Below are 27,639 nucleotides of genomic sequence, written 5' to 3'. Positions count from 1 at the left end.
TCAAACTTCTCAGCACAATAGATGCACACTGATGCCAGTGTACATTTTATTGTGAAACACACCCCAGAGGGCACCTTAGAGGTGCCTCCTGAAACTGTATCCAATTATCTGTGTAGGCTGACTGGTTCCAGCAGCCTGCCACACTAGAGACATGTTGCTGGCCCCATGGGGAGAGTGCCTTTGTCACTCTGAGACCAGTAACAAAGCCTGCACTGGGTGGAGATGCTAACACCTCCCCCAGTCAGGAGCTGTAACACCTGGCGGTGAGCCTCAAAGGCTCACCCCTTTGTTCCAGCACCGCAGGACACTCCAGCTAGTGGAGTTGCCCACCCCCTCCGGCCACGGCCCCCCACTTTTGGCGGCAAGGCTGGAGGAAATAATGAGAACAAGGAGGAGTCGCTGGCCAGTCAGGACAGCCCCTAAGGTGTCCTGAGCTGAAGTGACTAACTTTTAGAAATCCTCCATCTTGCAGATGGAGGATTCCCCAATAGGATTAGGGATGTGCCCCCCTCCCCTTGGGAGGAGGCACAAAGAGGGTGTACCCACCCTCAGGGCTAGTAGCCATTGGCTACTAACCCCCCCAGACCTAAACACGTCCTTAAATTTAGTATTTAAGGGCTTCCATGAACCTAAGAATTTAGATTCCTGAAACTACAAGAAGAAGAGGACGGCTGAGCTGAAAAACCCCTGCAGAGGAAGAACAGAAGACACCAACTGCTTTGGCCCCAGACTTACCGGCCTGTCTCCTGCCTTCCAAAGAAACCTGCTCCAGCGAAGCTTTCCAAGGGACCAGCGACCTCTGAATCCTCAGAGGACTGCCCTGCTTCAAGAAAGACAAGAAACTCCCGAGGACAGCGGCCCTGCTCCAAAAAGACTGCAACTTTGTTTCAAGAAGCAGATTTAAAGACCCCTGCAAATCCCCGCAAGAAGCGTGAGACTTGCAACACTGCACCCGGCGACCCCGACTCGACTGGTGGAGAACAACCAACTCAGGGAGGACCCTCCGGCGACTCCGAGACCGTGAGTAACCAAACTTGTCCCCCCTGACCCCCCACAGCGACGCCTGCAGAGGGAATCCCGAGGCTCCCCCCTGACCGCGACTGCCTGAACTCTACTTCCCGACGGCTGGAAAAGACCCTGCACCCGCAGCCCCCAGCACCTGAAGGAACGGAACTTCTGTGCAGGAGTGACCCCCAGGAGGCCCTCTCCCTTGCCCAGGTGGTGGATACCCCGAGGAGCCCCCCCCTTGCCTGCATCGCTGAAGAGACCCCTTGGTCTCCCATAGGAAACTTTTGGAAACCCGACGAGTGTTTACACACTGCACCCGGCCGCCCCCCGCTGCTGAGGGTGTACTTTTTGTGCTGACTCGTGTCCCCCCCGGTGCCCTACAAACCCCCCCTGGTCTGCCCTCCGAAGACGTGGGTACTTACCTGCTGGCAGACTGGAACCAGGGCACCCCCTTCTCTCCATTGAAGCCTATGTGTTTTGGGCACCTCTTTGACCTCTGCACCTGACCGGCCCTGAGCTGCTGGTGTGGTGACTTTGGGGTTGCTCTGAACCCCCAACGGTGGGCTACCTTGGACCCAAAACTGAGACCTGTAAGTGACTTACTTACCTGTTAAAAATAACAATACTTTACCTCCCCCAGTGTTTTATGTAAAAGTATAAATGCTACTGTAATTATTCAAAGTTCCTAAAGTACTTACCTGCAATACCTATCAAATGAGATATTACATGTAGAATTTGAACCTGTGGTTCTTAAAATAAACTAAGAAAAGATATTTTTCTATAACAAAACCTATTGGCCTGGAATTGTCTCTGAGTGTGTGTTCCTCATTTATTGCCTGTGTGTATGTACAACAAATGCTTAACACTACTCCTTTGATAAGCCTACTGCTCGACCATACTACCACAAAATAGAGCATTAGTATGATCTCTTTTTGCCACTATCTTACCTCTAAGGGGAACCCTTGGACTCTGTGCATACTATTCCTTACTTTGAAATAGTGCATACAGAGCCAACTTCCTACAGTGTGTGTTCCTCATTTATTGCCTGTGTGTGTACAACAAATGCTTAACACTACCCTCTGATAAGCCTACTGCTCGACCACACTACCACAAAATAGAGCATTAGAATTATCTCTTTTTGCCACTATCCTACCTCTAAGGGGAACCCTTGGACTCTGTGCATGCTATTTCTTACGTGGAAATAGTACATACAGAGCCAACTTCCTACATGTGGTCTCAAAAGCACCATAATATAAACCTAAAATAAAATAAAAACAGACTGTCTTCACATCTTTAACTGCAGTTGGGAGTGAAAGGAAGTTACAGGTGAATGAAATTTGTACAACCACAGCCAAAGCCATTCTTTTATTCTTTCTTCAAGACAAATCTGTCTTACAAAGGACTGTCAGATTTCTTAAACAAGTAAAGAAAGCTCTTCTCAAGTCAAAAAGTGCTGTCTCAAGTAAGTCTACTGGATCAGCATGATCAGGACAGCAGTTCAGTAATGTTCATCAGGCTTCCCTGGGCAGAGCTCTGGACCACATCAAAGCATTTCTAACAGCTTTGTGAACATTTTCCAGGAGACAATATGCTGGAGGGTAGATTTACACACCACCTCAAAGGATGATGTTCAAGTGGATACATAAAGTATCAGATCATAGGCTGTTGGCATCAGAGCACAAAAAAGAAACAGACAACCTTAAGACTGCAAAACTCCTTCATAATCTAGGCAGCAACATGTGCATTTAAATCACAGAGAGGCATCCTTCAAGATTATCTTGGAAAAGAGGGAGCCATGCCTTTCGGCAACAGCAGGTTGGAGAAAAGAGAACACCTCCCAGGTTTTGCCCAGAGAGATATGTATTTGAAAGCTCCAAAGAGATCAAAGGGAAAAAGTCTAGCAGGAACACCTCAGTATGAGGCTTCAGCAATGGCTCTGTGCCAGTAACAGAGCTTGGAAAAGGGAATGGCCAGAACCCAAAACAAAGCATGATACAAGACAAATGATGGCACACTCAAATAGATTATTGACACTATGTAGCCCGGGACCTTTGGATTAAGACTTTGGCAAGGCCCTCAAGAGGTCCCAAATTTATCAAAGGTCTATGAAAACTTTCATATAAGCATCCCAGATGTTCTGGACATTCATTGTAGGATGATATGAAAAACTACTGATGCATCTCAGCAATAGTATTAATATGGCATTTCACTATAATAAATCTCAAGGGAGTAACCTGAACCCAGTAAGATGCATTTCCAACATCAGAGTTAAGCCAGACTACTGTATTCTCAGTGGGGAAAAAGGTCTGATTCAAGGAGATTTCAATATCCAATTCAAAACCGCCATAACTTTTGGGGTAGCTGACTTGGATCTCCAGTGTGAAACATAAAGAGAAGGCATAGTTAAGTGATGATGACGGAGGAGAGATTTCAAATGTATGAATCCTCCGCAAAAAATGCAAAACAAACACTAGTATGACACACAACCACTATGGTTCCCCAGAGAAACCCACAGCAGTGCCCTGAAAACCCCTTGGCAGGAGGGAGTGGGTAGGAAGGACACTTAGAAAAAGAGTGTCAGGCCTAAGGCTTCAAAGGGAAAAGGCCAATATTACTTTTCCTCAGTACACTTCTGCAAGTCGAGTAGTTGAGCAGTTGAAGACCCAGCATAGACCTAATGAATGGTGAATGGCATGGTCTCTAGAACAAATGCTAGAATAGGTATTGTGGTGTGCCTGACTGAATAAAGATGCCAAGTAGCACATCATGCATGGCACAGGCACAGGTTCCGTAAGGCCTCCACAAATCGAGGCTTTAGGAAGCTGGCTATCTATGCAGTGTACAAAATGTAGGGGTACACTATGCAGATAGTACAGAGACCTCTTATTAACTTACACAGATTAAAGTAACAACCCTAAACATTCTCTTTTGTGGAAGTGTGGCCAAGCAATTTAGGCTTATCAGAGGGTAGGGCTAAGCATTTGTTGAACACAGTCAAATGAGACACACACAAGAAGAAACCAGAGACCAATTCGGAAAAATAGCACAGATTTGTATATTAATTTAGACCCCAAGATCTTGAATATCAGTTAAGTACTCTTCGAGTTGGTGACATTTCAACACTTAGAAAATACAGCTTTCAGATTTGAGGCATGAGCCTCGAACAGTGTAATATTGTACTTTGATACCCACGACATTGGTACACAAGGGGCCCCCCACGGACTGCACCATGTATTGTTCCACCCATGGGGGCCCATGCAATCTGTGTCTGCAGGCCTGCCTTTGCAGCCAGCGTGAAATGGTGCATGCACCCTTTCACCACAGATATAAGGCTTGCCTTATATTCTGGTCACTGCACTGAGACACTAAGTCACCCCTCTGCTAGGCCCTTCAGCGCAAGGGCATGGTGCATGTCCCCAAGTGAGGGTACCCATGCATGTGCAGGGTGCTCTTACAGACCAGTGGCTCTGTTTCCTGGATGCTGTAAGAACGGGGAAGCAATCTAAGTATGAAGTGGACGAGGGTGGAGCCAAGATGACGACCAGTGCAGTCGCATAAACCGGAGCTCCGCGTGGGCCTCTGTTAAATATTTACTTAAATATTCTGAAATTGGCTGGCAATCGGCGCAGACAGGGCCACACAAAGACGAAGGGGTTGGGTCACCAAGTGATAAGGTGCGGAACCCCGAACAGTGAATGGGCGAGCTCCTGACAGGTACGCAGCCTACGGGTGGAGCGGGCTGGGAGTCAGCAAGGCTATGGTGCCGAGCGGATGAGGCCCTGAGACGGTGCAGAGCAGCGTGCAGAGGGCAGCTGGACCATTATGGATGTGGCGAGCTGCAGAGGTGAGGTGTGTGGAGAACACTGTGCGCCCCACCCCGCGTGAGGAGGACAGAGTGAATGCGGCGAGATGGGCTAATTCGGCAGCCCGGAGGAGAGGGTGCACGAGCTGGCTGTTGCGGAGAGGTGGTGTGCTGGCCCCCCATGGACTAACAGTGCTCGATGATTACCGTTCTACACTGGATGCACAGTTTGGTAAGTTTTGGCATGCTGCTTGTTGTGGTTCACGCCTGGGATCGGGGGAGTTGTTCAAAACGGTTTTTATAGTTTGGATCTATCTGGTTCGGTGGGGAGGTTGGCGGCGCCTGGTTAAGTAGGGGGGAGTGAAAATAGTGCTGGACATGATAGATCGTTATTATGGGATATGATTACACTGCTTTAACATGGAATGCCCGGGGAATGGGGACCCCAGTTAAGAGGCACAGGGTGTACACATACCTCAGACGTAGGCAGGTACATTTTGCGTGCTTACAAGAAACGCATCTGACACATGGCGAACTGCTTAAACCAAGTCCTAGGTGGAGAGGGCAGATATATGGCACAGGATTCTCTGCATATGCTAGACAAGCACTTATTTGGATAGCACCAGGGGTGCCCTTTGTTCAACAGATGACTCCTAGATATGGAGGGCTGTATGTCCTCCTGGAGGGCACACTAGACGGGTGTTCTATTATGCTTGCATCAATCTATACTCCCAATACTGCGCAAGGCACCTTCCTGAGCATGCTCTTCCCTGCCCTACTACAGCACCCTAAGGCACCGGGATTATGGGGAGGGGACTTCAATTGCATACAGGACACTGATTTGGATCGGTCAATTCCTCCCCTTTCGAACACCCCAGATATAAAGATTACCAGGCACTTCCGGCAGTGGTCTTCCTCTCTGGGTCTCCACAATGTCTGCTGTCTGCATCACCCCAGCGTCAGGGAAAACTCCTACTATGCTCTGGGACAGCAGACCCATACCCAACTAGACTATTTCTTTTGTAATTCAGAGGGCTGGCCTATGACGCGTGACTGAGTATTTGGGCAGGGCACTATCAGACCACAATCCCCTCAGACTTAAATTTCAGTGGGGGAGAGCCAGACCGCCCATACCTATGTGGATAATGAGAGTTGAGGCCCTGCAAGACACTGCATATAGGGAAACAATAAGGGATCATATCTCAAATTACTTTACTATCAATTCAGGTTCTCTGGACGACTTAAGAGTGGAGTGGGATGCCATGAAAGTGGTATTAAGAGGCCAGTGTATAGCAACCTCCTGGGGAGTAAGGGCATCCCTCTTACGCACTTTAACGGACTTTGAGGATAGCATTTGGGAGCTAGAAAAGGCATCCCCCCCCCCCCCCCCCAGCGCGCCCTCTCCTGGCAGCTCAACGGGGCCTGTACAGTGAGGAGCTAAAGCACATGTAAAATATCGACTATAAGTCATATCTAGCTCAACACATGGAAGGCGATAAACCTGGAAGCTTCTTGGTGTGGCTGCTGCGTTCTGAAACCCCTCATACAATTCTGGGTGCGATTCACGACTGCAGAGGCCAGGTAGTACACATGCAATAGTCGATCAATGAAACTTTTGCCCTTTATTATGAGTAACTCTACTCCTCACCCGCATGCTCTTCTCCCCATCATGGCCAAGTGTTCTTGCAGGATCTCACCTTACCTCATCTAACGCAGTCCCAGAGCGATGAGTTGGATAAACCCATTGCAATAGATGAGATTAAGCTAGCAATCTAGCAAATGACTAGAGGGAATACGCCAGGTGTAGATGGGTTCCCAGTGAAATTCTATGGCACTTTTGGAGATATTCTTACACCGCGACTTTTGGACATGTATGAAGTTGCTCACAGACGAGGGGAGTTTCCAGAATCGCTGTGTGAGGCACTCATTGTTGTACTACCTAAACCGGGCAGGGATCCCCTTGGCACAAGCTCAAACCGCCCTCGGGTCAATTCTAAACAGTGACTACAAAAATCCGGAGTAAAATCCTAGCAAATAGAATGATGCGTTAACTCATCATCTGATCCACCCTGACCAATGTGGTTCTGTCCCGCAAAGGGCCACGCGCCATAACATTAGACAATTGTGCCATATCATGGATGCAGTGTCGGGAGAGACGGGCCATCCAGTAGCCGTCTCTCTAGACTTTGAAAAGGAGTTTGATACCTTGGGTTGGTCATATTTAACACAGGTCCTCGGCGATTTGGAATGGGCCCATACTTTCTGCGATGGGTGACACTGTTATACACTGCCCCACTCACGCGGTGTGCAGAGGTGCCCAGATTTCTCGCTCCTTTCCAATACAACGGGGTTCATGCCAGAGTTGCTCTCTCTCGCCGGTGTAATTTGCCCTAGCAATAGAACCCCTGGCAATATGTATCCGAAACCGAGGAGTTGACTGGGGAATCCAGGTGAAACGTCAGTGGCACATTACTTCACTGTAAGCGGATGATGTTCTGATTTACCCGAGAGACGCAGAGGGCTCGCTCCGGGAACTTTTTGGCCTGCTGGATGGGTTTCCTGAGGCATCAGGCCTATGGGTAAACTAGGGGAAATCCGGTGTTTTCCTGCTGCGAACTACTGATAGCCCTCAATCTGTCCACTTGGGTGATGGACGACTTCCGTGGTCACAGGGGACTCTTCGATACCTGGGGACGCATGTATATCACACTGAGGCTGATCTACTGGAGGGCAACCATGGCAGAGCTTTAACGCCCCCTGCACCACTCCTTCCCCTTCTGGACACAGCTTCCCCTGTCTCGCATGGGACGAGCGTCTATAGCTAAGATGCTGGTACTTCCTAGACTTGTATATATTTTTTTGTGGCATTGCCAGTCAGCCATCTGAATTCCTTATGGCAGTCCCTGACATGGAACACTATTTTGCGGTGGCGCAACTACAGTGGCCCATGCTCTGGATAGCTGGCAACCAGACATCGGAAGGGGGTATAGTGTGGGCCGCGCACTGTTTGAAAAGGGTGCTTGAATGGCTGCTGAACGCTTGGCCACAACATCCTGATCCGGGCCTACTTATGCGAACTTCACTGTTGGTATGGAAGAGATATATCCAACTTCTGAAGAGGGTGATGCCCTACTCCCCGCGACTCCCTTCATGGGAAGTACCTTTATTGCGTTGCCTTTGGTACAATTTTGTTCCCTGGGAAACTGGTGGGGTACGTTGTTTGGGGGATCTGTACAGCAATGGGTTGCTGTTGTCCTTTCAGGACCTTAAGGGAGCACATGACCTAGACCCAGGACGATTTCGTGCCCATAATGCGGTGAGCACAGTGATGGGCAAACTATGGCATCTGGGACAGGCTGAAACTCCTACCCACAGCAGACTACACTGTATAATAGCAGAGGAACAGACCAGCAAAGCAATCTCCGCTCTATATTTAGCACTACGAGAGCCTCAGACAATCCGGCACACATGAAGTAAGACCAGATGGGAAGACTGTTTAGGCGTTACTTTTACTGACTAGCAGTGGGTAATGGCATTAGAACGGGTGAAGTATATTTCACTCAACAGTGGACTTAAATACACACAATTCAATTATGTACACCAAACATATTTAACACTGCATTGTTTACATAAGATATTTCCAGGCTCCTCATCCCACTGCCCTAGATGTGGGCATGACGATGCCACTTTTTTTTTTTTTTTTTTTTACACATGACTTGGGAATGCCCTATGTTACGCCCCGGATGGTCCTGAGTCTTACAGTATGTGTCAGAAATTATAGATATGCTGCTGCTGTTGGACCATTGTACTGTCTTCTGGGGCTGGCAAAAAGAACTAAGACAACGAAACACTAATTACAATTTTTATACCTAGCATTAATATGGTTTAAGAGACTTACCGCCATGCTATGGAAGGCAATACACCCACCCAATATTGACAAATGGCTGCATGCAACCTTGAGCTGGACCACCGCAGAAATCAATGCAATAGCGCGCTATTATAGATCCCGGGGCACGAATGGGGTGGCCACAATGTGGGACACTTACGTACTCAAATTATCGGACATACAAGCCTCACAGGCAACCGCTGATACCGGAGCTCGGGGTCTACTTCCAACGGCGGCACCGCCTTTATCGCCCTCACCACTAGTGACACCCCAATGACAGCCTCGATCAGACTCTTCCTTACACATCGCAACCCGGGACATGATTCTTCCTATAATCCCCACAGGCGGTGACACCACTAACATGACATGAGGTGTCACACCCCCCCCCCGGCCACCCCTGCAGTGCTACTCCTGCAACGCAGGGCCCCCTCCTGAGGCAGAGAAATTCTCTCCGTCCCATACCCCACCGGACCAGACACTAATACAGATGTTTCTAACCCCCTGTTGAATCCCCCTATCTCCCACCGTCAGTGGGAGTTATCAACATGCATATATACTAGAACTGATAGGATAACACACATTAGAGAGACGAGGCATCGGATATAAGCTAATACCCGGGAATTCAAGTTTATCCATGCAAGGAACAGGTGCTAAGACCGGTTTTAGTCGCTGCAGATTCACATGCTGTGCACATCCTGCCATCTGGTGTTGGGCTCGGAGTGTTACAAGTTGTTTTTCTTCGAAGAAGTCTTTTCGAGTCACGAGACCGAGGGACTCCTCCCATTTCGACTCCATTGCACATGGGCGTCGACTCCATCTTAGATTGTTTTACCCGCAGAGGGTGAGGTAGGAGTTGTGTATGCTAGTAATAGTGCCCATGCAATGGAGTGAATACGTATGTATACAATGAATTTAAAAGTAATATATTTACAAATGTACAAATGTTCAAGATCTACTTCTAAACGGCTACAGGCTCCCGGGGAGGCGGGTGGGCACATGTGAATCTGCAGCGACTAATGCCACGAACAGATGTACACTGGGTAAGTGACATTTTCCGTTCGATGGCATGTGTAGCTGCAGATACACATGCTGTGCATAGACTAGTAAGCAGTTATCTCCCCAAAAGCGGTGGTTCAGCCTGTAGGAGTTGAAGTAGTTTGAAATAATGTTCTTAGTACAGCTTGACCTACTGTTGCCTGTTGTGCAGTTAACACATCTACACAGTAGTGCTTGGTAAATGTATGAGGTGTAGACCATGTTGCTGCCTTACATATTTCGTTCATTGGAATATTTCCTAGAAAGGCCATGGTAGCACCTTTTTTTCTTGTTGAGTGTGCCTTTGGTGTAATAGGCAGCTCTGTTTTAGCTTTGAGATAGCAGGTTTGAATGCACTTAACTATCCATCTAGCAATGCCTTGTTTTGAAATTGGATTTCCTGTATGAGGTTTTTGAAAGGCAATAAATAGTTGTTTTGTCTTTCGAATTAGTTTGGTTCTGTCAATATAGTACATTAGTGCTCTTTTGATGTCTAATGTATGTAGTGCTCTTTCAGCTACAGAATCTGGCTGTGGGAAGAACACTGGTAATTCTACTGTTTGATTCAAGTGGAACAGTGAGATTACTTTTGGTAAAATTTTTGGATTTGTCCGTAGGACTACTTTATTTTTGTGTATTTGAATAAATGGTTCTTGAATTGTAAATGCTTGAATTTCACTCACTCTTCTTAGAGATGAGATGGCAATTAAAAATGCAACTTTCCACGTTAAGTATTGCATTTCACAAGAGTGCATGGGCTCAAAAGGCGGACCCATGAGTCTTGTTAAGACAATGTTGAGGTTCCATGAAGGAACTGGTGGTGTTCTTGGTGGTATAATTCTCTTTAGGCCTTCCATAAACGCTTTTATGACTGGTATCCTAAATAATGAAGTTGAGTGCGTAATTTGCAGGTAAGCTGAAATTGCAGTAAGATGTATTTTGATGGAAGAGAAAGCTAGTTTTGACTTTTGCAAATGTAGTAAGTATCCTACTATATCTTTTGCAGATGCGTGTAAGGGTTGAATTTGATTATTATGGCAGTAATAAACAAATCTTTTCCACTTATTAGCATAGCAGTGTCTAGTGGTAGGCTTCCTAGCTTGTTTTATGACCTCCATACACTCTTGTGCGAGGTCTAAGTGCCAGAATTCTAAGATTTCAGGAGCCAAATTGCTAGATTCAGCGATGCTGGATTTGGATGTCTGATCTGTTGTTTGTGTTGTGTTAACAGATCTGGTCTGTTTGGTAGTTTGACATGAGGTACTACTGAAAGGTCCAGTAGTGTTGTATACCAAGGTTGTCTTGCCCATGTTGGTGCTATTAGTATGAGTTTGAGTTTGTTTTGACTCAACTGGTTTACTAGATATGGAAGGAGTGGGAGAGGGGGAAAAGCGTACGCAAATATCCCTGACCAGTTCATCCATAGCGCATTGCCCCGAGACTGATGTTGTGGGTACCTGGATGCGAAGTTTTGGCATTTTGAGTTTTCCTTTGTTGCAAATAGATCTATTTGTGGTGTTCCCCAAATTTGGAAGTAAGTGTTCAGTATTTGTGGGTGAATTTCCCATTCGTGGATCTGTTGGTGATCCCGAGAGAGATTGTCTGCTAGCTGATTCTGAATCCCTGGAATAAATTGTCTATTAGGCGAATGTGGTTGTGAATCGCCCAATGCCATATTTTTTGTGTTAGGAGACACAACTGTGTCGAGTGTGTTCCTCCCTGTTTGTTTAGGTAATACATTGTTGTCAGGTCTGTTTTGACAAGAATTTATTTGTGGGTTATTATGGGTTGAAATGCTTTCAGCGCTAGAAATACCGCTAACAGTTCTAAGTGATTTATATGAAACTGTCTCTGCTGTAAGTCCCATTGTCCTTGGATGCTGTGCTGATTGAGGTGTGCTCCCCACCCTGTCATGGATGCATCGGTTGTTATCACGTATTGTGGCACTGGGTCTTGAAAAGGCCGCCCTTGGTTTAAATTTATACTGTTCCACCATTGAAGCGAGATGTATGTTTGGCGGTCTATCAACACCAGATCTAGAAGTTGACCCTGTGCTTGGGACCATTGTGATGCTAGGCACTGTTGTAAGGGCCGCATGTGCAGCCTTGCATTTGGGACAATGGCTATGCATGAAGACATCATGCCTAGCAGTTTCATTACCCTTTTGACTTGTATCTTTTGTTTTGGATACATGGCTTGTATTACATTGTGGAATGCTTGAACTCTTTGTGGACTTGGAGTGGCAATCCCTTTTACTGTGTTGATTGTTGCTCCTAGGTATTGCTGTGTTTGACACGGCAGAAGGTGTGACTTTGGGTAGTTGATTGAGAAACCTAGTTTGTGTAGGGTTTCTATGACATTTTGTGTGTTGTGAACACTGTATTTGGGTGTTGGTTTTTATTAACCAATCGTCTAGGTACGGGAACACATGTATTTGCTGCCTTCTGATGTGTGCAGCTACTACTGCCAGACATTTTGTAAAAACTCTTGGCGCAGTTGTTATTCCGAATGGCAACACTTTGAATTGGTAATGTATCCCTTGGAATACAAACCTTAGGTACTTTCTGTGTGAAGGATGTATTGGTATATGGAAATATGCATCCTTTAGATCCAGTGTTGTCATGTAGTCTTGTTGTTTCAGCAGTGGGATTACTTCTTGTAATGTAACCATGTGAAAGTGGTCAGATTTGATGTATGTATTTAATATTCTGAGATCTAGTATAGGTCTTAGAGTTTTGTCTTTTTTGGGTATTAGAAAATACAGTGAGTAAACTCCTGTGTTTAATTCTTGTTTTGGTACTAATTCTAATGCTTCTTTTTGGAGCAATGCTTGAACTTCTAACCCTAGAAGATCTATATGTTGTTTTGACATACTGTGTGTTTTCGGTGGGACTGTTGGAGGGAATTTGAGAAATTCTATGCAATAACCATGCTGGATAATTGCTAGTACCCAAGTATCTGTTGTTATCTCCTCCCAATGTTTGTAAAATTGGCTTAGTCTCCCCCCCACAGGTGTTATGTGGTGGGAATGTGTGACTTGTAAGTCACTGCTTATTTTGAGGAGTTTTGGGGCTTTGGAACTTTCCTCTATTTTCCTGGAATTGTCCCCCTCTATATGGCCCCCGAAAACCACCCCGCTGATATTGGCTTTGGTAAGTGGGCCTTGTTTGTGATGTTGTGGTTTCTGTAGGTTGCCCTCGAAACCGTCATCTCAAAGGTGTTTTGCGAAATGTGCCTCTGCTCTGCGGGGAGTAGAGTGCACCCATGGCTTTTGCTGTATCAGTGTCTTTTTTTAGTTTATCAATAGCAGTGTCGACTTCCGGCCCAAACAACTGCTGTTCATTAAAGGGCATATTTAGCACAGCTTGTTGAATTTCCGGCTTGAACCCTGACATGCGCAGCCATGCGTGCCTTCTTATTGTTATTGCAGTATTTACTGTCCTTGCAGCCGTATCTGCTGCATCCATCGAAGACCGTATCTGATTATTAGAGATACTTTGTCCTTCTTCCACCACTTGCTGTGCTCTTTTTTGGAACTCTTTGGGTAAGTGTTCTATGAAATGTTGCATCTCATCCCAGTGAGCTCTATCATATCTTGCCAAAAGTGCTTGTGAATTGGCAATGCGCCATTGGTTTGCTGCTTGTGCTGCAACCCTTTTGCCCGCAGCTTCAAATTTGCGACTCTCCTTGTCTGGAGGTGGTGCGTCCCCTGAGGTATGAGAGTTTGCTCTCTTACGAGCTGCCCGACAACTACTGAGTCTGGTGTTAACTGCGTTGTAATATAAACTGGATCTGTTGGCGGTGGCTTGTACTTTTTCTCCACCCTTGGAGTTATGGCTCTGCCTTTAACAGGATCTTGAAAGATTTGTTTAGAATGTTTTAGCATTCCTGGGAGCATAGGTAGGCTTTGGTATTGGCTATGAGTGGAGGATAGCGTGTTAAACAAAAAGTCATCCTCAATTGGTTCGGAACGCAAGGTGACGTTATGGAAAGCAGCTGCCCTTGCGACCACCTGTGTGTAAGATGTACTGTCCTCAGGTGGGGACGGCCTGGCAGGGTACGAGTCTGGGCTGTTGTCCGATACTGGAGCATCGTACAGGTCCCATGCATCGGGATCATCTTGACTCATTGTAGTATGAGTCGGGGAGTGCATCAGTGGAGGAGTTGCTACCGGTGATGTGTGCACTGACGGTGGTGGAGTTGTTTTTCTTGCCACCTTTGCCTGTGGCTGCTTGTCCTTTTTTTGAAAGGCAAGTTTTCTTTTAATTTTAATAGGGGGAAGAGTGGTTATCTTCCCTGTGTCTTCTTGAATGTGGAGCCTTCTTTGAGTATAGTCTGGCTCTACTGCTTCAAGTTCCTCTCCAAATCTATGCTTTTGCATTTGGGAGGACAATCCTTGTTCCTCTGTATAGGAACCTGTTTTCGGCTCCGAGGCTGGATGTTTCGGAACCGATACTTTTTCGGACGTCTTTTTAGGCTCCGAAGAAACCTTTTTAATTTTCGACGTGGTGGTGTCTCGGTGCCGAAATTGTTCAGTGCCGCTGTCCCGACGCCGAAATTTTTCGACGTCTCGGCTCCGAGATTGCTGTGTGGCGGTATCTCGACAGGAGTCGGATGACTTCGACACAAGCGTGCCCTTTTTCGGTGCCTTCGGTCGGTCACCTAATTTTTGGGTTAAGCCATGGCCTGTTGGCGGTGGCGTCCCCTGGCCTTTTGTTGACTTCTCGTGAGTCTTATGTTTCGACGTCTTACTCACGGTTTTTGGCATTTCTTCGGTTTCGAGCTCTTCAGAGTCCGACTCGTGGATAGAGAAAGCTTCCTCTTCCTCCTCGAAACGCTCTTGTCCTGTCGGCGTCGACGCCATCTGCAGTCTTCTGGCTCTTCGGTCTCTTAATGTCTTGCTCGACCGAAACGCTCGACAGGCCTCACAAGTATCTTCCTTATGCTCCGGAGACAAGCACAAGTTACAGACCAGATGCTGATCCGTATACGGATACTTGTTATGGCATTTTGGACAGAAGCGGAATGGGGTCCGTTCCATCAGCCTTGAAGAGACACGTGGCCGGGCCGACCAGGCCCCGACGGGGGATCGAAAAAAAACCCGAAGGGCCACCGGAGCTCTTCAAAATTCAGTGTCGATCTGTTCTAACTAACCCGATAACGAACGCAAACAATATGGACGTTTTTTCAGAGATTCAAACTAACTTTCCGACCCGAAACACGGAGCGAAAAGGAACACGTCCGAACCCGATGGCGGAAAAAAAACAATCTAAGATGGAGTCGACGCCCATGCGCAATGGAGTCGAAATGGGAGGAGTCCCTCGGTCTCGTGACTCGAAAAGACTTCTTCGAAGAAAAACAACTTGTAACACTCCGAGCCCAACACCAGATGGCGGGATGTGCACAGCATGTGTATCTGCAGCTACACATGCCATCGAACATATACATATATACATATATATATATATATGTACATATATACATATATATATATATATATATATATATATATATATACATATATATATACACACATATATATACACACATATATACACATATATACATATACACATATACACATACATATATACATATATACATATATTGAAAATGTCACTTACCCAGTGTACATCCGTTCGTGGCATTAGTCGCTGCAGATTCACATGTTGAGCACAGTCCGCTGCCTGGTGTTGGGCTCGGAGTATTACAAGTTGTTTTTCTTCGAAGAAGTCTTTTTTGGTCACGGGACCGAAGGACTCCTCCCTCTTCGGCTCCATTGCGCATGGGCGTCGACTCCATCTTAGATTGTTTTCCCCGCAGAGGGTGAGGCTGGAGTTGTTTGCTATAAATAGTGCCCATGCAATGGAGTGAATACGTATGTACATAAAAAGTTTATAATAATTATTTACAAATGTACAAATGTTTAAGATTTAAGATTTACTTCTAAACGGCTACAGGCTTCCCGGGGAGGCGGGAGGGCACATGTGAATCTGCAGCGACTAATGCCACGAACAGATGTACACTGGGTAAGTGACATTTTCAGTTCGATGGCATATGTTGCTGCAGATACACATGTTGAGCATAGACTATAAAGCAGTTACCTCCCCTAAAAGCGGTGGTTTAGCCTGTAGGAGTTGAAGTAGTTTGGAATAATGTTCTTAGTACAGCTTGGCCCACTGTAGCTTGTTGTGCATTTAGTACATCTACACAGTAGTGTTTAGTAAATGTATGAGGCGTAGACCAGGTTGCAGCCTTACATATTTCGCTCATAGGAATGTTTCCTAGAAAGGCCATTGTAGCACCTTTCTTTCTGGTTGAGTGTGCCTTTGGTGTAATAGGCAATTCTCTCTTGGCTTTAAGATAGCATGTTTGAATACATCTGACTATCCATCTAGCAATGCCTTGTTTAGAGATTGGATTTCCTATGTGTGGTTTTTGAAAAGCTATGAACAGTTGTTTTGTTTTCCTGATTAACTTTGTTCTGTCAATGTAGTACATTAGTGCTCTTTTGATGTCTAATGTATGTAGTGCCCTTTCAGCCACGGAATCTGGCTGTGGGAAGAACACTGGTAATTCTACTGTTTGATTTAAATGGAATGGTGAGATTACTTTTGGTAGAAATTTTGGATTTGTTCTTAGAACTATTTTATTTTTGTGTATTTGAATAAAGGGTTCTTGTATGGTAAATGCCTGTATTTCACTTACTCTTCTGAGGGATGTGATTGCAATGAGAAATGCGACTTTCCACGTTAAATATTGCATTTCACAGGAATGCATGGGTTCAAAAGGTGGACCCATGAGTCTTGTTAAGACGATGTTAAGGTTCCATGAAGGAACTGGTGGTGTTCTTGGTGGTATAATTCTTTTTAGCCCTTCCATGAATGCTTTAATAACTGGTATTCTAAATAGAGACTATGAATGAGTAGTTTGTAGGTAAGCAGATATTGCTGCGAGGTGTATTTTTATAGATGAAAAAGCGAGGTTTGCTTTTTGCAAATGTAGTAAGTATCCCACTATGTCCTTTGTAGAGGCATGCAATGGTTGGATTTGATTGGTATGGCAGTAGCAAACAAATCTTTTCCACTTAGATGCATAGCAGTGTCTAGTGGAAGCTTTTCTAGCTTGTTTTATGACCTCCATACATTCTTGTGTGAGGTCTAAGTGTCCGAATTCTAGGATTTCAGGAGCCAAATTGCTAGATTCAATGATGCTGGGTTTGGATGCCTGATCTGTTGTTTGTGTTGTGTTAACAGATCTGGTCTGTTGGGTAGTTTGACATGCGGTACTAGTGAAAGGTCTAGTAGAGTTGTATACCAAGGTTGTCTTGCCCATGTGGGTGCTATCAGTATGAGTTTGAGTTGGTTTTGACTCAATTTGTTTACTAGATATGGAAGGAGAGGGAGAGGGGGAAAAGCGTATGCAAATATCCCTGACCAACTCATCCATAGAGCATTGCCTTGTGATTCGCGGTGTGGGTACCTGGATGCGAAGTTTTGGCATTTTGCGTTTTCTTTTGTTGCGAACAAATCTATCTGGGGTGTTCCCCAAATTTGAAAGTAATTGTTCAGAACTTGGGGGTGAATTTCCCATTCGTGGACTTGTTGGTGATCTTGCGAAAGGTTGTCTGCTAGTTGGTTTTGGATCCCTGGAATAAATTGTGCTATTAGGCGAATGTGGTTGTGAATCGCCCACTGCCATATTTTTTGTGTTAGGAGACACAATTGTGTTGAGTGTGTTCCTCCTTGTTTGTTTAAATAATACATTGTTGTCATGTTGTCTGTTTTGACAAGAATGTATTTGTGTGTTATTATGGGTTGGAAGGCTTTTAACGCTAGAAATACTGCTAACAGTTCTAGGTAATTTATATGAAATTTTGTTTGGTGTACGTCCCATTGTCCTTGAATGCTGTGGTGATTGAGGTGTGCTCCCCACCCTGTCATGGAAGCATCTGTTGTTATAACGTATTGAGGCACTGGGTCCTGAAATGTCCGCCCTTTGTTTAAATTGTTGCTGTTCCACCATAGAAGTGAGAGGTATGTTTGGCGGTCTACCAACACCAGATCTAGAAGTTGACCCTGTGCTTGTGACCATTGTGATGCTAGGCACTGTTGTAAGGGTCGCATGTGTAGTCTTGCGTTCGGGACAATGGCTATGCATGATGACATCATGCCTAGAAGTTTTAGCACAAATTTTGCTTGTATCTTTTGGTTTGGAAACATAGCACTTATTACCTTGTGGAATGCTTGAACTCTTTGTGGACTTGGAGTGGCAATTCCTTTTGATGTGTTGATGGTTGCCCCTAGATATTGTTGTGTCTGACACGGTTCGAGGTGTGACTTTGTATAGTTGATGGAGAAACCCAGTTTGTGAAGGGTTTTTATGACATATGTGGTGTTGTTTGTGCACTTTCTTACTGTGTTGGTCTGGATTAGCCAATCGTCTAGGTAAGGAAACACATGTATTTGTTGTCTCCTGATATGTGCTGCTACTACTGCTAGACATTTTGTGAATACTCTTGGTGCAGTTGTTATTCCGAATGGCAACACCTTGAATTGGTAATGTATTCCTTTGAATACGAACCTTAGGTACTTTCTGTGAGAAGGATGTATCGGTATATGAAAGTACGCATCTTTTAGGTCTAATGTGGTCATGTAATCTTGCTGTTTGAGCAGTGGAATGATGTCTTGTAGTGTGACCATGTGAAAGTGGTCCGATATGATGTAGGTATTTAGTGTCCTGAGATCTAATATTGGTCTTAATGTTTTGTCTTTTTTTGGAATTAGAAAGTACAGGGAGTAAACTCCTGTGTTTTTTTGTTGTACTGGTACTAACTCTATTGCATCCTTTTGCAGTAGTGCTTGAACTTCTAGTCCTAAAAGTTCTAAATGTTGTGGTGACATTTTGCGTGTTTTTGGAGGGATGTTTGGTGGGAATTTGTGGAATTCTATGCAATAGCCATGTTGGATTATTGCTAGTACCCAATTGTCTGTTGTAATCTGCTGCCAAGATTGGTAGAATTGGCTTAGTCTTCCCCCCACTGGTGTTGAGTGAAGGGGTTGTGGGACTTGAAAGTCACTGTTTAGGTGGAGGTGTTTTTGGAGTCTGGAATTTTCCCCTACTCCTTGGGAATTGACCCCCTCTATATCCCCTGAAACCTCCCCTTTGGAATGAACCCTGATAGGGTGTGGTTCTTGTTTGTTGGCTGGTGGTGTCTGTGGGTTGGCCACGAAACCCCCCTCTAAATGGAGTTTTTCTAAAAGAGCCTCTGCTCTGCGGGAGTAGAGTGCACCCATGGCTTTGGCCGTGTCTGTGTCCTTTTTAAGTTTTTCAATGGCTGTGTCCACTTCAGGGCCAAAAAGTTGTTTTTCGTTGAAGGGCATATTAAGGACAGCCTGCTGGATTTCTGGTTTGAACCCTGAAGTGCGGAGCCAAGCGTGTCTCCTTATGGTGACAGCAGTGTTGACTGTTCTTGCTGCAGTATCGGCTGCGTCCATTGAAGAGCGGATTTGATTGTTTGAGATCGTTTGTCCCTCTTCAACTATTTGCTGCGCCCTTTTTTGGTATTCCTGGGGAAGATGGTCTATGAGAAGTTGCATCTCATCCCAGTGTGCGCGGTCATATCGGGCTAGCAGCGCTTGAGAATTTGCGATGCGCCATTGGTTGGCTGCCTGTGATGCGACTCTTTTTCCTGCCGCATCAAATTTTCGGCTTTCTTTGTCCGGAGGTGGGGCGTCGCCAGATGTATGGGAATTTGCTCTTTTGCGAGCTGCCCCTACTACTACGGAGTCAGGTGGTAACTGCGAAGTAATAAACACTGGGTCTGTGGGTGGTGGTTTGTATTTCTTATCCACCCTTGGGGTGATGGCTCTTGATTTTACGGGCTCTTCAAAAATGTGTTTTGCGTGCCGTAACATCCCTGGTAGCATTGGGAGACATTGATATTGGCTATGTGTAGCCGAGAGGGTGTTAAATAAAAAATCATCCTCTATAGGATCGGAATGCAGTTGGACATTGTGGAATTCTGCTGCCCTAGCCACCAGTTGCGAGTATGAGGTACTGTCCTCTGGCGGTGACGGCTTTGTGGGGTATGAATCGGGATCATTGTCCGGCACTGGGGTGTCGTATAGGTCCCAAGCGTCTTGATCCTGATTATCTTGACTTATAGTAGTTTGCGCTGGTGAGTGCATTTGTGGCGGAGTTTGTGCCGGCGATGCCTGTTGTGGTGGAGAGGGCGGAGGCGTGACTTTTTTAACCACTTTGGCTTGTGGTTGTGCGTCATCCTAGAGAAATCAGATCCTTCTTTTTCTCATTATTGGGGGAAGGGTTGATATCTTCCCTGTGTCTTGTTGGATGTACAGTCTCTTTTGTGTGTAGTCTGATTCTACACTTTGGAGCTCTTGTCCAAATCTGTGCATCTGGCCACTTATTCCTTGTTCCTCTGTGTAGGAAGGAGGTGTGGAACTTTTCGGCGCCGAGAGCGAATCTTTTTTCGGCTTCGGTACCGACTGAATTTTTGTGGCTTTCGGCAGTGTGTCTCGGTGCCAATGTTTTTCGGTGCCGGCATCTTGTTTTTGCTTCTCGGAGCCGCTATCTCGGCTCCGAGGTTGCTCCATGGCGGTCCCTCGACCGGAGTCGGGTGTCTTCGCTATGGGCGTGCCCTTTTTCGGCGCCTTCGACGGGTCGGCGGTTTTATGGGTCGAGCCATGGCCTGTTGGCAGTGGCGTCCCCTGGGCTTTTGTTTTTTCGATGGTTTTTATTTTCGACGTCTTACTCACTGTTTGTTGTTGTTGTTCGACGTCGGAATCTCCAGATTCTGAGTCCGGAACCGAGAATGTTTCCTCTTCGTCGTCGAAACGTTGTTTTGTCGGCGTGGACGCCATTTGTAGACGCCTGGCTCTTCGGTCCCGGAGTGTATTTCTGGACCGGAAGGCTCGACAGGCCTCACAGGTATCCTCCTTGTGCTCGGGGGACAAGCACAAGTTACAGACCAAGTGCTGATCTGTATAAGGATACTTACTGTGACATTTTGGGCAGAAACGGAAAGGGGTCCGTTCCATCGGCTTCGATGTCGCACGTGGTCGGGCCGACCAGGCCCCGATGGGGGATCGAAGCTACCCCAAAGTCTTCCGATGATCGGTGTCGATGTACCTAACTATCCCGATACCGAACGGAACAATACCGATGCTTTCTTCCGAGATTCTGACTAACTTTCCGAACCGAAACACGGAGCGAAAAGGAATACGTCCGAACCCGACAGCGGAAAAAAACAATCTAAGATGGAGTCGACGCCCATGTGCAATGGAGCCGAAAAGGGAGAAGTCCTTCGGTCCCGTGACCAAAAAAGACTTCTTCGAAGAAAAACAACTTGTAATACTCCGAGCCCAACACCAGGCAGTGGACTGTGCTCAACATGTGTATCTGCAGCAACATATGCCATCGAACACATTATATATATATATATATATATATATATATATATATATATATATATATAAGTGGACACTGGTCAATACTAGTAATGGCTTCTCCGAACCTAGGCATGTTTGGTATTAAACATGTTGGAATCATGCAACTACACCGATTTCAGTGCTAATTGCATGACACCATGCACTCTGGGGGTTCCTTAGATGACCCCCCCCGTGCAGCCTTACAGGGTCTAGCTGTCTACCCATACTGCTGCTGACACAACATTGTTCTGCCCTCCTGCTGGCGAGCCTGGCTCAGGCCAGAGAGGCACCTCCTCCTCTGTATTATGTGTCTAAGGACTGGTGTGGGGTGGCCCCCTGACTGCTTTGAAGGGCACATTTGGTGCCCTTTGTGCATAATCCGGTTTGCACCAGTTCAGAAACCCCCAGTTCCTGCTCTGGTGTGAAACTTCACAAAGGACAGTGGAGTAGCCACCCCCCTGTTCAGTTCCTATCCTGTGGAGGTTCACAGAGCTCTGCCAGGTGGCCACTTGATTCTGCCATCTTGAAAACAAGATAGGCAGAGGACCCTGGGAGCATCAGAATGGTTAGGCCAGGTAGATGACGTCTCTGACCCCCTCTGATAGGTGGGTCACTTCAGAGTGACCAACCCCCTTTTAGGGTTACTTAAGGGCTAACCTGTGGGTGGGTCCTCAGATTCGCCGAGTAAGATTCTACAAGGAACTATGTAAGACATCTTCTGCTCCTGGCCTCTGGAACCGCTGCCAGACTGCTTTGGAACCAAAACACGTATGCTTCTGGTGGGAAGGCTCCCATTGCAACATTTTTTTTCCAGATCCAGCAAGAACTCTGCAACATCCAAGTCTGTGCATCCTCCAGGGTCATAAAGACTCTTTTTGCACCTGGAAACACGTAGGAATCTCCCTTGAAGTAAAGGCACCTCAAGACGTCAACAGGCTGGCGTGGTATACTATTCCACGGATATCGAAAAGCTCTGCTTCACAGGTGTTGGGTCTGTAGCTTCCTCTGGGTCCTGTTTGTCTTCTGACCAACATGGGAGACTGTGGGCCCCTGCTCCAGCCACTGGACTTGATCCTCTGTGAACCACGACTGCTGCTCTTGCCAAGTCTTGTAGACTCTTCCTTCAGGTGTCAAGAAGCCTTGGCCTCCAGCACTCTGCAACTCGAAGATCAGCCCCTGTCCTGCAACTCCTGTAACATGGCACTTTTGTTCTGTTGTGCTACTGAGGCCTCCTTGTGACTCCTGTGTCCATCGCCTGTGGATCACTTGTGGGTGCTCGGACTTCTGCTGGCCTACCAGCATGCTGAGGGCCAGCCCTGACTCCCCCCCCCCCCCCCCCCCCTCAAGGGTAGAGTCTCCAGGACCTTGCTGGTCCCCAAACCTCTGCAAATACCTCTACAGCTCCTACTTGCATTTGCCAGTGCTTGTTGGTGACCTGTCTGGTCAATAACCCTCCTGCAATCAGGCGATGGTCGAGGAACAGCTTGTAGGTGACTCCTGGGATCTTCTGTAGCTCCTGGACACCGCAGCTGGACTTCTTCCACCGACTTGCAGGAACTTTGCCTCTATGAGGGTGGGCATTGCCACCTGCATGACCTGGGCACCTCCAAGGGTGCTGGACCCTCTGTCCCCCTCCTTTTCAGGTCCTCCACGTCTGGAATCCATCCCTGGGTTCCACCAGCCTGGTCCACGGGTCGTGATAGCAGCTGGACAATCCAAGGCTACCACCGACTTCAGAGTCGATTCTCCCCTCTGCATGTGGGTCCCCTGGTGCAGGTACTCCTGTCTCTGAGATATCCTCAGGTAGGGGGTGGCACTACACAACCTTCCTCTTGTCTGTTGTATTTACCTCTGGTGTTGCCTGTGTATTTTATGCAATTTCTACTTATTTTGTGTATATATTGTGTGCCGATGTCTCCAAAGGTAGACATCCCATTGCTAGTCTAGTAGTTAGTGCTGCCATAACGAATCCTTTATTTTTGCAACTCTTGTGTGTTTCTTTTCTTGCAAGTTACTGTCCGTATACTGTGGTATTGCAAGTGCTTTACATTCCTCCTGGATAAACTTTAGCTGCTTACCTAAGCTACCTTTCGATAGCTTTTGCTATCTGGACACACATTCACTATCACCAAGGGTTGCCTGAATTCAAAGGGTGCCACACCATAGGTGTGCACCATAAACTGAGTCAGCCTCCAACAGGGGCCAAGGTCCTTAGAACCACCAGCATATTAGGGTCACTTGCCCTGGTGTGTCCAGGTGCAGAGGTGCTCCTAGAAATGGTGGCCTCATACGCAAATCGTTGAAGTCAATGGGTGCAATACCATTAAGAAAAGGGCTGAAAGTGGGGACTCAGTGACCAGTTTGGCTGAACCCATCAGGAGGGCTAAGTTCTCGAAGGCCTCAGCTTCACAGAGAGTTGATTCTCTGGAGCTCAGGCTGGGAAGCTCTGGTGCAGAGGTGTTTGGTCCAGCGTGTCCTTCATGTTAGAGGCTCTCACCTCTTGGGTTTGACCTGGAGATGGGGGTAAACAAGACAGCAAAGCCACTCGCAGAGATGCGGATGTTCCTCATCGGCAGGTCAGTCTTGGAGGTGTTGGTGTCCAGGCTGGACACTAAACAAGCCTTTGTGCTTGCAACTGTCTTGGGCACTACGGGTATCGGTGCAGAGAGGCTCCGGGCATGCTCAGCATCTCGAAGGCACACTAGGTCGACGGCGATGCACTCCTGGACACTCTGGTCCCTCTTCCTGGTGAGATGCTCCCTCCGTGGACCAGATGGTCTGCAAAACAGAGAACAGGACAGTTGTGGTTGGTGCCTGCTGGTGCAGGGAAGACGTTCCTCCACTCCACAGGAGATGCTGACGCGGGAGGTGGTATGGGAAAGGTGTGACGTCCTGGCAATCCTCCAAGGTGCTAGGCAGATGCACAACTGCAGAACAAGCTGTGTCTTTGCAATTGTCGCAACATGAGCAGGCAGAGTTCATAGCTAGTCCACAGATCGAGTCTTCGGCTGTTTGTTCTTGTTTTTGTAGTCCAGTGAATCTAAGATCCTGGTGTCAGGGGGCCACCTCAATACTCAAATCAGGAGAGCTTAGTAGCCAACATATACTTACCCCTGGGGTGACTACACCCCCTGTATGACCACTTCCTGTGAAAAGTCAGCATAATCCTGTCCCAGAATATTTAATTCCACCAAAATGGTGGAACCCTTCCTTCATGGAGCATATCAGGCAGCCAACCCCATGGGTTTGACTAGCCTGGTAGTGCAACACGCTGATTTCCATAGCTAAATTCCCACCAGTCCAGGTGCCAAATGGGTCTCAGGGCAGGGTGTGACATTCCAGATATGCTGGTTTATTAGCGAACCTTCTGGAGGATGCAAGAACACCTTCTTCCTGGGCAGGCATAGTTTCTGGCCTCAAAGTATGGGCTCTCCCCTCTAGAGGTCAGGATCTAGTCTGTGGTGGCACACTGGTCGATACCAGTCACCCAGCACACTAGAAGACTAGTAGGTTTTCAGAGGGCACATCTAAGGTGCCCTCTGGGTGCATGTCATAATAAATGCAATACTGGCATTAGTGTGGGTTTATTAAGATGAGGTGTTTGATACCAAACACCACTATTGTCTGTGCAGCCATCCTGTAACTGGGTCACTCGTGCTGACCATGTCCAGTACATGGTCCAAGATGGCTGCACAGTCACTTGCAATATCTAGTAATATAACTAGAAATCACAGGGGCATATCTGCTCATGCAATTATGTCCTCACTTGTTATAATGCACCCTGCCTTCGGGCTTCCAAGGCTTGCTATACAGGTGACTTACATAGAATGCATGCAGTGACTTTCGCTTGCCACACAATGGGTCATGTTGTATTTTCACTCAGGGTTTGCACCCTGACAGTCTGCGATGGCAGGCTGTGTGTAAATATGCTGCAGTCCCTAAGGACTCTCTTCAGTACCCATGCCCCAATTACCAGTAGTACCATTTACTAGGGACTTACAGGGGTGCTAAAGACCTGGGCCAATTGTAAACAAGTAGACATACCTTGAATTTAAGGCAAGAGCACTGGCACCAATGTCTGTTTAGCAGGCCTCAGTGCACGGTCAGTCAAAAACCAGCACGTAGTTCTATAAAAAAAAAAAAAAAAGGGAACAAGAAGTGTGGGGGGCATTTGCAAAGAAGCCCAGTTTCCTACACATATGACAACACAGACTGACTTGGAATCTGGAAACCACATGCCACACATGGGTCCAGAATGGGTGCCTGCACATGTATCCGTCCTTCATTTTGTGCTGAGCAAAAATACTGTGCAATTTGGTATGCTGGACAGAATACCATATGGACCTGGAGGAAAGGGAAATACATACTACCATGTTAATGTAAAACTAATGGGTATAACATTTTACAGGTATAATTGGGGAATTACCTCAATGGAAATATACGCACAGCAAAATTGGTATTAAGATTCATAATTACCACAACACATTTTATAGCATGAGTTGCAAGTTACAGAAGCATTGAAAAACAAGAATACATAAAAAGAATACACTGCATTCGACAACTGCCATAGTTTTAATTTGAAACATTCATCATTTACAAATTAAAACCTTTTGAATACAATGTTTTTTATCTTTAAAAAAAGTTGTGTTACATTACAACTGCAACGGTTTATTTACAAAACAATGCAAATGAATGTGATCTGTCAGCTATAGAAAGAGTTCCAAACTAAGTCATGTAGTCTGCAAGTTTCCTGGTCTATACTAAGAGCAGCTGAGCAGAATCATACAATCCACACTAGCGGAACACAACCAAATCGTGGACACAGAAATGAACCATGTCACATTAATGTTCCCAAAAGGCAATCTAATTTCCAATGAAGCATTCAGGCTAGTCTTCTGTAGCCATTTTAATACACTGTAAAATAGCACAGAGGAAAAGCACACTACTTGACTTTTAGCGAGCTGCCACAGTGGGATTTGGCGTCGCGCTCCCCAGCATGGACAGATGACACTAAGAACGGAAGCACTAGGATTTGTAATCTTTGTTTAGCAGATCCATATTTAGTACTAATTTAAAACTTGTTCTTCAGTGATTAACTGCAGCCAGCCAGTCAGTCAGTGGACAATATTTCTGTAAAGTGCCTTCTCTTTTTGTGGGGCATTCCACTTCACCCGCCGTGTTAGGATGCCCATCAACTGGAGAGCCTTTTCACCACCCAAAGAAACGCAGTTAAGCAAATAGACTAACATATCTGCACCATTGTTCACTAAGCAAGAGGCAAATCCAAATTTGAGGCACAGTGAAACCCAAACTCCATCAGAAGAGTACCAGCCCTTGTGCTGACTAGCAAGAATAACCAGGCACATCATACAATCTTTAATTAGGCAAATTAAGATAACAAAAGGAAAGCTAACCTTTGGTTGCTTTTACACACAGGTTCAACACTTCCCACTTGCTTAGCTGTCAAAGCTGCAGAGCTTGTTGAAGGAGCAATATTCAATACAGGATCCTCAGTTTTATTCTTCCGGCCCTGTTGGTGTTGAGCAGTTTTACTGTTGGTCTTCTTTTCAATGTGGCAGAGTTCCTACAACAAACAAATGCGATTTTGGTAACAAATATTAAGGATCCTACAGCCAATTACTAATTGGTGTAACTTAAATATTATATAATTATAGAGAAATTTCAAGTTAACACTTTCAGTGCTAACGGTTTTCATTTTCTAATCAAAGGCACTTAAAAAAAAAAAAAAAATAATAAAAAAAAAAAAGTCACGTTCACATTCACATTCACATTTTCATTACTATTTCCTACCAGCATCGCTCACCTCCTGCTGATTACCCATCGGAATGGGATTAATAGAAGACAATATAATTTTGTTTCTATTTTTCTATACTCAAAACAGCCATTATAAGTCAAAGTATTGCAGATTTTGTAGAAAAAGCATCAACGAGGTTCACATTTCCAACATTGCAATTTAACATTTCTAAGAGAAGGTCAGGAGACTGTCTTTTTAACAGGAGGTCATTTTCATATGTTATTAGTTGGTTCACACATTATGCAGTTTAAGTACGTTCCGTTAAGACAAAAGAAAAAACTTTGGAACATTTCAAGACTGGTTAATAATGTAAACAATCCTCAATCCATGGAAATTCTGCACATTTATACATAGCACAAACAAATAGAAGGTCAGGCTAACCTAAGTGTTTTTGTAAGGGAACGTTTTACTTTTATGGCATGTTTGTGCTCCATTTGAATGGCTACGATCTTTCATTTAGAATATTTTAAATGTGTGTGTGTTATAATCCAAAAATTATGCAGCATCCAATGGATTATGACACAATACCGTAACTGTGCAGGAAAACGCAATGGGAGTATAACTGCAGAATTCCAGTGGCCCTGTAATATCCATTGGAATTGAAGTACAAAGTGCAGGATCCTAGATCATGCCACAAACCAGT

The 27,639-nt window shown here is 45.9% G+C and overlaps 1 protein-coding gene across 8 annotated transcripts in view; it reads right to left on the bottom strand.

Moving 5' to 3' along the window:
* MARF1 (meiosis regulator and mRNA stability factor 1) overlaps nucleotides 1–27,639 on the bottom strand; it is a 586,552-nt gene that overhangs the window by 389,830 nt on the left and 169,083 nt on the right. For all 8 annotated transcript variants that reach the window (XM_069210203.1, XM_069210208.1, XM_069210202.1 and 5 more), the window contains exon 9: nucleotides 26,596–26,765. In XM_069210203.1, the coding sequence (XP_069066304.1) occupies nucleotides 26,596–26,765 (170 nt within the window). The remainder of the gene's footprint in view (nucleotides 1–26,595; nucleotides 26,766–27,639) is intronic.

Source organism: Pleurodeles waltl, chromosome 10 (assembly GCF_031143425.1).
Source record: "Pleurodeles waltl isolate 20211129_DDA chromosome 10, aPleWal1.hap1.20221129, whole genome shotgun sequence".
In the NCBI taxonomy this organism is placed as follows: domain Eukaryota; kingdom Metazoa; phylum Chordata; class Amphibia; order Caudata; family Salamandridae; genus Pleurodeles; species Pleurodeles waltl.
The sequence above is the reverse complement of the archived record's forward strand: the minus strand, read 5'-3'. Positions and strand labels throughout refer to the sequence as shown.